The sequence below is a fragment of the Entelurus aequoreus genome, linkage group LG04, assembly GCF_033978785.1.
Source record: "Entelurus aequoreus isolate RoL-2023_Sb linkage group LG04, RoL_Eaeq_v1.1, whole genome shotgun sequence".
In the NCBI taxonomy this organism is placed as follows: Eukaryota; Metazoa; Chordata; class Actinopteri; order Syngnathiformes; family Syngnathidae; genus Entelurus; species Entelurus aequoreus.
In genome coordinates, this window is record NC_084734.1 from 59,451,873 (window position 1) to 59,464,815 (window position 12,943).

General features: G+C 35.3%; 1 protein-coding gene across 2 annotated transcripts in view; it reads left to right on the plus strand.

Annotated features, from left to right (window-relative positions):
* ugl (ureidoglycolate lyase) overlaps positions 1–12,943 on the plus strand; it is a 35,519-nt gene that overhangs the window by 15,870 nt on the left and 6,706 nt on the right. The window contains exons 10-14 of one of the 2 annotated variants that reach the window (XM_062045362.1): positions 76–232; positions 2,992–3,190; positions 9,184–9,262; positions 9,350–9,442; positions 12,843–12,915. In XM_062045362.1, coding sequence (XP_061901346.1) covers positions 76–232; positions 2,992–3,190; positions 9,184–9,262; positions 9,350–9,442; positions 12,843–12,915 — 601 coding nt within the window. The remainder of the gene's footprint in view (positions 1–75; positions 233–2,991; positions 3,191–9,183; positions 9,263–9,349; positions 9,443–12,842; positions 12,916–12,943) is intronic. The other variant, XM_062045363.1, reaches the window with a different exon arrangement.

The following is a 12,943-nucleotide window of genomic DNA, read 5'->3' on the forward strand; positions in this document are numbered from 1 at the left end:
AGACTACATTTGTTGATCAATGTATTATTATTTATTGGATCTGTTTATGATTAATTTGAATATGTGTGCGTTTAGCTGCTTCTTCCTCAGGGCAGCATCAAGGCGACGGTTCTCATCGAAAACATTTTAGCAGCGTTTGAAATGGAGGAAATTCTTTATGAGCTGCGAGAGCACTCAGCAGGACTGAACTGCGGAATATGGGATTATTCTGCCTCTTTTATCAATAAATTTGGTGAGTTTCAGTCATAAACAATATGACTACATATTGAAATCTCGAATTGCTTTAGTAAAATGGAATAAAAGCTCAGCAAAAAAAAGATGGTAGACAGGAAGTTGAGAGTCACTTTTTAATCAGAGAATTTCGTCAAACCATGTCAAGACACCTCTCATATCAATCGCATACTTGCAGCTTCACAATTATAGCGCTAAATAATAGCGAAAAAACGTCTTATATTTGGATCATACTTTGTAAAAGATGTTTTGTCATGTAATCTGGGATTTTTCTACCTAAATAAATGATTTCTGGCATATTGAAATTAAGTGTGTATCCTTTTACAACATTCTGATTGGCAGTCCGCAATTTCAGAATGTTTAGCAGACTGAATATTACATTTTATCAATAAATAAAGAAGGTTGAAACATTATCATGCAGATATGTTATTGATATGTGAAACTGGTGTCTAATCATGGTGTAGCTCCTCCTCTAAATGCAAGTGCTTCTACAGCAGGAATACAAACTCTGTTTTCCTGCTAAGTAATTTTAATGTTCAATTATTTTTTATATCAAATATTATAAATGTTATACATAGCCCTAATATGTATGTACATATTTTATAATATACTGTATATTTATAATGTGTTTGTGTGTGCGTGTGTGGATATATGTATATAGATATATACATATGTATAGGTATTTCCGATCTAGTAGTTTATATATATATATATATATATATATATATATATATATATATATATATATATATATATATATATATATATATATATATATATATATATATATATATATTAGTTACATAGTTACATAAAATTATTTGTGTAATCACAGATAGATATATTTTTTTCATCATTAATAAGCGCACCCCAAACAGATCATTTTTAAGTTTTTAATACCAATTATTTTTAATTCATTGTTTTTTAAACCTTATGCTTTTTTAAACAGCTTAACACAAAAATAAATGAATTATATTTATTGTCATTGCACAAGGACAACAACATTTTGTTTTCAGCACAAACTCATTCAAGATTACACAAACAACACTGTACAGGGTTACAGAACAGGAATGCTGATGGGTCGCCACTTACGGCGCCCAGTAGGACATATACATTCTTTTAATGACAATAAAATATTAATAAAATAAAATGATTGCCGTGCGTTGGTCTCTTACAAGATTTTGTATGTTGTAGGAATACAGAATTTGTATTGCTGCTGTAGAAGCACTTGCATTCAGAAGAAAGAAGCTACACTTCTATGTTTAGATACCATTTTTGTGCAGTAATAACACAAAATGTGGATTGGTATGATCATGGTTTTATTGGCAAAGACGTATGGTAATGTATTCTGTGATATTTCTACATGAATAAATGCTTCTGGTATTCTGTACATTGCATGTTGCAAAAGTTAATTGTATTGATATCGCTCTATGACAATGTTTTTACCTTTTCTATTCATCAATAAAGGGTAATATTCAGCCTGCTAAACCTTTTGTAATTAAGGACTAGCAACCAGAACATGCTATAAAAGAATATACACAATATTTTAGCCTGCCAGAAAAACTTTGATTGATTTGATTGATTGAAACTTTTATTAGTAGTTTGCACAGTACAGTACATATTCCGTACAATTGATCACTAAATGGTAACACCCGAATAAGTTTTTCAACTTGTTTAAGTCGGGGTCCACGTTAATCAATTCATGGTAACTCACCATCTAAATTCCTCAACTGACATAATAGCATTTGTTTAGATAGAAATATCACAGATTTTATTTCAAAACCTCTTTGACAAAACATGATCATAATGCAAGACATTTGTCATTTTGTTAATGTAGTTGACCGGATGTGATGATGTGATTATTGTTTATCCATCCCATCTAACTAATTCAGTTACAGTACTGTAACAATCTACATTTTATGTTATCAATGCAGTGAACTGTAATCTTAACACGAAGTGAAGTTTTACCCCTCTGAATGCAAACGCTCCAGCAGACATCGCTATAGCGACGACGGCTTACGACGATCATGAATTAAAATAGTCTTGTCTTGCCTGTAGAACGACTTACCATGGCTTTGGACCTGGGCTTTTCATAATGTACCCTTTTCTTTGTCCATTTCGGCTTGCTATTTTTCCTTGCTTGTGGCTCAACAGTAACTGAACGCAGATACATTTTACCACGCAACGGAACCATAGGCACCGATCCCGTGGGTGCTTCGGGGCCCGAGCACCCACGGACAATGCCCTGCACCCACGTGGGATTGATGGAAAATTATTTCTTACCACCAAGCAAAAACCGCGCATGCTCAGAAAAGTAGCGTAAAATTTACCGCCCGTCCGAGCACCCACTGGCAGAAATGTAGATCGGCGCCTATATACGGAATGGACTAAGGGTCAAACAGGACGCGTAAGCATTATTTGCGCATCAAAAAAATGTGTGCTGACAGCCTTAATTTATCCATCCATCCATTTTCTACCGCTTGTCCCTTTTGGGGTTGTATTAATATATATATATATATATATATATATATATATATATATATATATATATATATATACATGTGTGTGTGTGTGTGTGTGTGTGTGTGTGTGTGTGTGTGTGTGTGTGTGTGTGTGTGTGTGTGTTATATAGTAGTATTTATTCATATGTGTTTGTGATATAGTAGTATTTAGATATATTTATTTGTGATTTATAGGAATATTTAGATAAATGTATTTGTGATATAGTATTATTCATATGTATATGTATTTGTCACATAGGTCACAGACGTGACTTCCTTCTTCCTGACCGCAGTAAATATGTCAACATGGAGAAGTATTTTCTGCGTACTTACATGTACTTGTTGGTTGAGACGTGTCATCGACGTGCAGCTTTGGCAACAGGAGGTATGGCAGCTCTTCTGCTTCCCGAGGACCCCAACAGCAACTCCTACAAGACAGTGATGGCTACTGTTAGCAGGTACAAGACCCACAATTATGAACGAATGATACACGGATTTTCTTTATCCACATCTTAAATATTTCAGGTCACTCTTGTTCTAAGAGCATCACATACATGTCATTTCAAATGATATAGATAGGAAAAATTAGAGGGAAAAAAAACCTCATATATTAGGCAATTATTTCACCAATCAATTTGATTCAATGTAACTTAGTTAATACACACCTGGTCGACCAGAGAATAAGAAGACGTAGCAGGACGGATCAGTGTTGCCTATTTAGTTACTTTGTTGCTATATCTAGTAAGTGTTCTAGTCCTAGTTTCCCTTGGGAAACTAGGAGTGTAATGTTAAATAATATTCTTCTAGTTCTACTAAATGTTTAATAATAAAAAATAGGTAAGCGTAGTGTTCTACTAACTAAGTTATTAATAAGACACCCAAAGCTTCTTAAGATACAATGGACACAATGTTGTTGCGTTTGTGGGGTCGCATAGCTGCGATGGTTGCGTTCCCAAGGATGCAGGAAGTAGCAGGAGCAGCGTGCAGGTCGGAATCTATTTCAATTCCACAAGGCATGGCAAAAAATACAAAACTTAGACGCTTGCATAACATGAAGACAAAACACAAACAGTGGCCAAGGGCAAACGGCATGAAAGCGTGGCAAAAACAAGAAAACGCAACTGTCGCGTGTAGCAAACATTGATCCAGCGACTAGGGTCGGGTGACTAAATAAAATAAAGGAGAGTGGTTAACTAAGGGGGCAGTACAGTGAAACAGGGGTTAGTGCATGTGCCTCACAATACAAAGGTTCTGGGTTCGATCGCGGGGCTCGGGGTCTTTCTGTGTGGAGTTTGCATGTTCTCCCTGTGACTGCCTGGGTCCCCTCTGGGTACTCCGGCTTCCTCCCACCTCCAAAGACATGGACCTGGGGATAGGTTGATTGGCAACACTAAATTGGCCCTAGTGTTTGAATGTGAATGTTGACTGTATATCTGTGTTTGCCATGCAATGAGGTGGCAACTTGTCCAGGGTGTAACCCGCCTACCGCCCAAATTACATGGGCTCCAGCACCCCCCGCAACCCCAAAAGGGATAAACGGTAGAAAATGGATGGATGGTTAACAAAGGACCCAGGTCGTGGGACTACTAATCATTAAACAGAGGACAGGTGTGCCCATTCTGTCCCCAGGGCAACAAGAAAGGTAAACAGAGGAAGAGCACTGAGGACAAAACAGAACACTAAACTGCGAAGACTAACCAAAACACAAAACAAGACACGACCCAGGACATCGGGTCATGACACATGTAGTACAATGTATCTGATAGAAAAAAAATATTACTTTTGTGTGATAGAAATTAAAATATGGCTTTGTATGTGATAGACATAGAAATATTACTGTGTAGGTGATACTGTAGAAATAGAAATATTACTTTGACTGTTTGAGTTTGAGTTTATTTCGAACATGCAAGCATACAACATGATACATCACAATTTCCAGTTTATTTTCAACATGTTCGAAAAGGAGTAGGAAGAAGCAGAGCTTATTTAATCCTACCCCTTTTCTTTACATAACAGTTGCAAAACTTTTTGTTCACTTCCTGTTCACAATTTTTTCACAATAAACTCCATAAGTAATCACAATAAAAATAAATAAATAAATAATAGTAAGAATTTAATAATAATAATTGGTGAAGTAAGTCATATTTCATATGATGAGATAAGTAAGATTACTTTAAGAATGAATGAATGTTTGTCATGGTTCTTCTTCTTTGTACTTTGTAAACACTTTAAGTTTGAAGAGTTTCTTGAAGTGCATCATATTAGTACATTGTTTGATTGCTTTGCTTAATCCATTCCATAATTTAATTCCACATACTGATATACTGAAGGTCTTAAGTGTTGTACGTGCAAACAAATGTTTTAAATTACGTTTTTCTCTAAGATTATATTTCTCCTCTTTTTTTGAGAAGAATTGTTGTATATTCTTGGGTAGCAGGTTATAGTTTGCTTTGTGCATAATTTTAGCTGTTTGCAAATTCACTATGTCGTGGAATTTCAGTATTTTTGATTCAATAAATAAAGGGTTTGTATGTTCTCTATATCCAACATTATGTATTATTCTAACTGATCTTTTTTGTAACACCGTTAATGAATGAAGTGTACTTTTGTAATTATTTCCCCATATTTCTACACAGTAGCTCAGATATGGTAACACTAGTGAGCAGTAGAGAATATGAAGGGATTTTTGGTCTAGAACATGTTTTGCTGTATTCATTATTGACGTGTTTCTTGCAACTTTATGTTGTATATTTTTTACGTGAGATTTCCAGTTCAATTTATCATCAATCATTATACCTAGAAATTTGGTTTCGTTTACTCTTTCAATTTCTATTCCGTCTATTTGTATTTGTGTTTGACTTTCTCTTCTACTGTTACCAAATAGCATTATTTTAGTTTTACTAAGATTCAACGATAGTCTGTTTTTGTCAAACCATCTTTTTAATTTGTTAATTTCTTCTGTTATTATTTGTATTATCTCCTGTGTGTTCTCTCCTGAACAAAACGCTGTTGTATCATCCGCAAATAATACTAACTTTAAATCTTTTGTAACTTTACAAATGTCATTTATATAGAGATTGAATAATTTAGGTCCTAGTATTGATCCCTGAGGTACACCACAGGATATATTTAGCGTTGTAGACGTGTGTTCGCCTAGCTTCACGTATTGTTTCCTGTTCGTTAGATAACTTCTTATCCAGATTAAGACTAACCCTCTGATGCCATATCGTTCTAGTTTTTTGATTAAAATATTGTGATTAATTGTGTCAAATGCTTTAATTAGATCCATAAAAACCGCTGCCGCACATTTTTTACTATCTATTGCATTGGTAATTTCTTCTGTAATTTCAATTAAAGCCATTGAAGTTGAAACATTAGCTCTGTATCCATATTGGTTCTCTTCGAGTATTCTATTTTTATTTATGAAACTTTCTAATCTGTTATTGAACAGTTTTTCAATGATTTTAGAAAATTGTGGAAGTAGAGAAACAGGTCTATAATTTGTAAATTGATGTTTGTCTCCAGTCTAATAAATTGGTGCAACTTTAGCTATTTTCATTTTGTTTGGAAATGTACCTGTTTGAAATGATAGGTTACTAATATACATTAATGGTCCTGAGACCTCTTCAATAACCTTTTTTATCGTTTCCATATCAATTCCGTTACAATCAGTTGAAGTCTTAGATTTACATTTTTTCACGATTGTAACTATTTCCTCCTGTGTCACATTACTGAGGAACATGGAGTTGGGATTTCGCTCTATGGTATCATTATAGTCCTCAATTGGAACTGGGTCTGGAGTCCTTTCTTCCAATTTTGGTCCAATATTTATATAATAATTATTGAAGCTTTCAACTACTTCCTTTATGTTGTCATTTTTTTTATTTTCATCTAAGAAGTATTGAGGGTAGTCCCTCTTAGTTCCATTTTTAATAATGCTATTGAGGATGCCCCATGTTGCTCTCATATTATTTTTGTTCCTGTCCAATAATTCACTGTAATATTCTTTTCTACATGATCGTAGTATGTCTGTTAACTTGTTTTTATACTTTTTGTACTTAATTTCTGCCTCTATAGTTCTTTGTGCTATACATTTTCTATATAGTGTATTCTTCTTCTTACAAGCATTTTTTAATCCTTTTGTCATCCATGGTTGATTATTCTTTCTCTGCTTGTTACTGAGTTGTATCCATGGACAATATTTGTCATAAAGTATTATGAACTTGTTTAAGAAATGTTCATATGCTTCATCAACCTCTTTTTCATTATACACATTGTCCCAATCTTGCTTTTGTAGCTCAATTTTGAAGGCAGTCATCCTCTTCTCTGTGCATAGTCTTCGAAATGTCCTTTTGTCTTCCATGTTCTTCTTGTAGTTTCCATCATATATTGTAAAAACTGGCAGATGATCACTAACGTCGCTTATAAGTAGACCACTTGTAGTGTTATTATCAAAATCATTGGTAAAAATATTATCAATAAGTGTGGCACATTGTCCTGTGATTCTGCTTGGCTTTGTGATTTTAGGATATAGACTGATGCTGTACATTGTATCAATGAAGTCATCAATAGACTTTTGCTTGTTGGGGTTCAATAAGTCAATATTAAAGTCACCACATAAGAACATTATTCTTTGACCATTGTCCATGTAAGTTGCCTTGATCCATTCTTCAAATGTTTCTATACTTGACTTAGGTGATCTATATATACAACTGATGAATATGTTTTTGCTTTTTTCCTGACATATTTCAATGGTTATACATTCTAAGATATTATCTATGGCAAATGACATGTTTTTTACCACTTTGTAGTTCAGGTTCTTCATCACGTACACAGCTACTCCTCCTCCATTTTTGTTGGTTCTGTTGATGTAGTTTAGTTCATATCCCTCCAGATCAAAATCTATTCCTTTTTTATCATCAATCCATGTTTCTGTGACAGCAATCACTTCGAAGGGTTCGTTGATGTGTTCCAAAAAGTTCTTAATGTTGTTGTAATTTGCATACAAGCTTCTACTATTAAAATGAATAATTGACTATTTGTTATCACATTCAATGTTGCTATTATATTGATCATCTGTATAATAAAAACAACTATTACTGATGTGGGAGAAAAAAATTGTATCTGGATATATATCATTTTCCAAATCCTGGTTTTTGTGATCTTTGTTGCAGAAATTTTTTAGTTCCATATTTTCTTGTTCAACAAACTTTGATGTTGTTTCAATAATCTCTATAAGTGTAGGTGGATGCAATCCTGAATCTAGGTCCTCTTGTTTAGTCGTCCCTTGGAACATAGTAGTGCCAATGCTGAATTTAGGTGCTTGTTTTCTGTCAGAGTCCATTATCATCGTTGTTGTGGTAGCTGTGTAAACTTTAAAAATTGTCCAGGTCCTTGATGTCATGGACAACAATTACTCTTGCTTCTGGACTTCCATTCAGCTTGATGTAGATTTTACAGTTGGCGCTCCAAGTTCCCTGGATTTTTCCCTGCCTTCTCAAGTCGCGTGCTTTCTTGCCGATTCCAGCATTACGTTTTGTGAGATGCTCATTCATGTACACATTTGTTCCCTTCAGCTTCTTTCCCTGTCTGATGGAAATGGAAATAATACTTTGAATGTAATAGAAATAGAAACAATACTTTGAATGTTATGACACAGAAATAATACTTTGACTGTGAAGATGATTTGAAATTTGACATTTGATTAAGGGCTATACAAGTAAACTTTGATTGATTGAAATTAATTATACATCTGATGAGTACTTGTCAGTGCAGTGAAATATGACATATTTTCCTGGTTCTGGTCAGAACTTGTGCAGCAGCATTTTGGATCAGTTTAAGTGTTTTTACAGACTTGCTTTGGCAACAAATAAAGCAGAGAGTTGCAGTTTTCCAACTTTAAAGTCACCAAAGCATAAATTAGTTTTTAGGAAGTTTCTCATTTGTTTGATGTTTGGCAGGTGAAAACATGTTGTAGTAGATTGATCTAAAATGTCATCTTTTTCATGGATTTAAATGACATTCACAGGTGTTAGTAAAACTTCATGTTCCATAATTTTCACACAGCCAAGAAAAAAAATGCATCATAGCAAAGTTCACTTCATTAATAATGAGCCCACCTTCATTCACAACTTAAAACAATTTTGTCTAACTTGTGTCCATTGGCTGGATGCGTAATATGGATAAGAGAAACCTGGGTAACTTCCGACGCATAGAAAAGCACTTGTGGGTGAACGGGAGATTAGGGCCCTTGAACTGCTTAAGTCATGCATGACTCTTTACTCATGAGGTAGCCTTTTTCATGATTTCTGTGTAAAAATTATGGAACATAAAGTCTTACTAACACTTGTGAATGTCATTAAATTCCATGAAAAATATAACACTAAATTTTAAAAGGTCTTATCAATCCATGCAGTGCTTGTAAACTAATTGTTTTCTGTCTTCCTTTCAGAATGAAGTTGCTTGAGATCAAGGCAGGTGTTGATGGTTTCATGGTCTATGACCTGAAACTCATCCAGCCTATGCAGGAAGTAAGTACAATAAGATATCTAATCTAATGTAATCATTATCAATGTGCACGTCTTCTCCAATGAAATACAATGAAAATCATCTGTCAGCTGTTTCAGATCCTCACTGAAGGTGATAACCAGCTTCACAAGCCTGTCAACCATGTCAGGGTGACTGCCAATGACCTTCTAACCATGCCTCTGGTAGGTCATGTGACATTTCAATTGTACAATTTACATGGAGAGTAAAGAGACGTTAGCTATAGCGAATACAATCAACGAGAGACCAGGAAGCACAACTAGTACTAGCTAGCATAAAAGGAAATACAGGTGTCGACACATTGTGGTCAGTACACCAAGATCTGGCCTCTTTCTGCTGCTGCTGAGCTTTTAAAGGCTCAATGTGTGCAGGTGGCTCTGCCCCAGAACACAAAAAATGGACCTTAAAACAGAAAGCTAAAAGACTGGCACAGGTGTGGTAAAACAGGCCTTATTTGGGTTTTCACTTTATTTTGTAGTGCATTTTAAGTTGTTCAATTATTTTTCGAACAAATGTGACTAAAAGGACAAACAATTAGTTTTTGTTTTCAAATTTTATTCATTAAATCTAGTTGGAATATTAAAGCTCCAAAAGTTTGTGTTTGACTTGGACAACTACCGTATTTTTTCATAGTTTGGCCGGGTGTGCGCCTTATACTCAGGAGCGACTTATGTGTGAAATTATTAACATATTACCGTAAAATATCAAATAATGTTATTTAGCTCATTCACCTAAGAGACTAGACGTATAAGATTTCATCGGATTTAGCGATTAGGAGTGACAGATTGTTTGGTAAACGTATAGCATGTTCTATATGTTATAGTTATTTGAATGATTCTTACCATAATATGTTACGTTAACGTACAAGGCACGTTCTCAGTTGGTTATTTATGCGTCATATAACGTACACTTATTCAGCCTGTTGTTCACTATTCTTCTTTTTTTTTAATTGCCTTTCAAATGTCTATTCTTGGTGTTGGGTTTTATCAAATAAATTTCCCCAAAAAATGCGACTTATACTCCAGTGCGATTTATATGTCTTTTTCCTTCTTTATTATGCATTTTCGGCCGGTGCGGTTTATACTCCGGAGCGACTTATACTCCGGAAAATACGGTACACATTTATTTTAAATAAAGATCACACAGCTGGAGCTAAGCTAACAAAAGTTAGAAATGATAACCAAAAGCACATAAGAAGACCAAACTAAGTGACAAAGATAAGAAAATAAGAGACGTAACATTGAGGCACAGCAGAAAGAAGCACAAAAGGCAAATAGAAAAACATGGATCATAACGTAGAAGAGGGTAGTAAAAAGGAAAATACGAAAAACAAACAACAAAACTTGGTTGTAAAGAACAAAGTGGAGTTTGATGAGTAAAAGCAACTCTCACTACTCTTAAGTTTTTAGATTGTATCTGACAGTATCAGATGATATCTGAAGGTATCAGATGGTATATGAAAATATCAGATGGTATCTGATGATATCAGATGCATTAGATGGTGTCTGAAGGTATCTGATGGTATCAGACGGTATCAAATGGTATCTGAAGGTATCAGATTATATCTGAAGGTATCAGATTGTATCTGAAGGTATTTGATAACATTTGAAGGTATCAGATGGTATCTGAAGTAAGGTATCAGATGGTATCTGAAGGTATGATATGGTACAGTACCAGACGGTATCAGATGGTATCTGAAGGTATCAGATGGTAGCTGAAGATATCAGATGGTATCTGAAGGTTTCTGATGGTATCCCAAGGTATCACAAGGGCATATTCTTGACATCAATCTACGGCCAGATGAGAGGTGTAGCTTAAAGCAATCCTGCAGGGGGGCTCTTTCACTGCTCCGTTTGCAGGTTCAACTACGAAAACCTGGTTACAACCTTTTGCTTCCTATACATTTTCAAGCTTGAAGAGTTGAACCAGAGGACCTCAATAAATTAACCAATATTTGGTTAGTTTCTTTGAGGTTTCAACGTCAACTTTATTGTCAATTATTCACATGTACAAGACATACAAAAAAATCGAAATTACGTTTTCAGCACAGTCCTACTCAAGAGCAGATAAACATTACAGGGAGACAGAACAGGGCTGCTGACGGGTCAGCCAACTTCCGGGGCCCCTTAAAAAGGTGGGAAACAGGTAAACATTGGGGTAGGGACAATGAGTAAAGAAAATTAACTCACCTGTGCTCTTAAAAAAAGTAAACAAAACAACAACATCTTGCAAATCAGATTTGACAATAAATATCAGTACTAATAAATTTAATTTGTTAACCAATAAAAAGAATCACAATAATAGTATCCAATTATATTCTTAGCAGTCCTATATCTAATTGGTGTAAAAAAAAAAAAAAAGATGCGGAAAAATAGCACTTTTAATTACCATTTTATTAGCACAAGAGGTTGTACACCACCAACATCATGTAACGTCTCACAGCATGGAAGTCTTCTATCAACACCTGCTTTTCAAGTCTTAAATAAGCCAACTATGTTTGCAATACAAGGTGCAACGCAGTTATGTCATCATGCGAACACTACACAGATCCATCACTGTGTTTCCATTCATTACATTTACACTCAACTGGAAATAATTTGTGTGATAGAGTAGGTTACTCTGGATGTAGAATGCTGATCTGATATATTCTTAGGCGAAGGATTCTGGTCAGAGAGTAGGGCACAGACAGGCTTTCAGGCACTCTTTAATGGTGAAGTTGGACAATTTGGGTGTGTGTGTATGTGTGGTATTTTAGTCAGGAACGCACACAATGCTGATTACACCATCACCCACGAGCCAATATTACTCTTATTAGTGTGCGCGACTTTAAGGTACTTTTGAGGAGGAAATATTTTTGTGTTACAAACTTTTGTGTGGTGTTGTTTCCCTACTTGTTTTTATTCCAAGATGACTAGCAGAGCTTAACCGTGTCTTTCTTTATGCATAGCAGCACCAGCGGCACTTGGAGTGTATGTAAATGGTAAATGGGTTATACTTGTATAGTGCTTTTCTACCTTCAAGGTACTCAAAGCGCTTTGACACTATTTCCACATTCACCCATTCACACACACATTCACACACTGATGGCGGGAGCTGCCATGCAAGGCCCTAACCACAACCCATCAGGAGCAAGGATGAAGTGTTGCTCAAGGACACAACGGACATGACGAGGTTGGTAGATGGTGGGAATCGAACCAGGAACCCTCAGGTTGCTGACACGGCCACTCTCCCAACCCCGCCACGCCGTCCCCAGTGTTTTATAATTACAACAGTAAACTGGATAAAAAAACAAAAACAATAATTTGTCCAAAATCTTAACGATCCTCATAGACTGACCGAAATTACGAACCGGTACCAAAAAATACAGATACTCGTGTAAAACCCTAGTTTTGAGTTTTAAAAAGTAAACAACAAGTAGTTGTTATGATTTCTCGAGTATCAAGGTTTCCAAAGACTCATGAGCAAGGCAGCAGATGAGGACTGCAGTGAGTTGGGATGTCAATGAGGTATGGAGGAGCCATGTTATAGAACGTTGTGTTTATTGTTCATAATTATATCTTCTAGGGAGGAGTTACCCTTTATGGGTTGAAATATAACATTGCTGTTGGAGTCCTCTTCATTCATGCTTGGCTGTCTGGTAAGTCTGTTTTTAAGTCACAATTTCG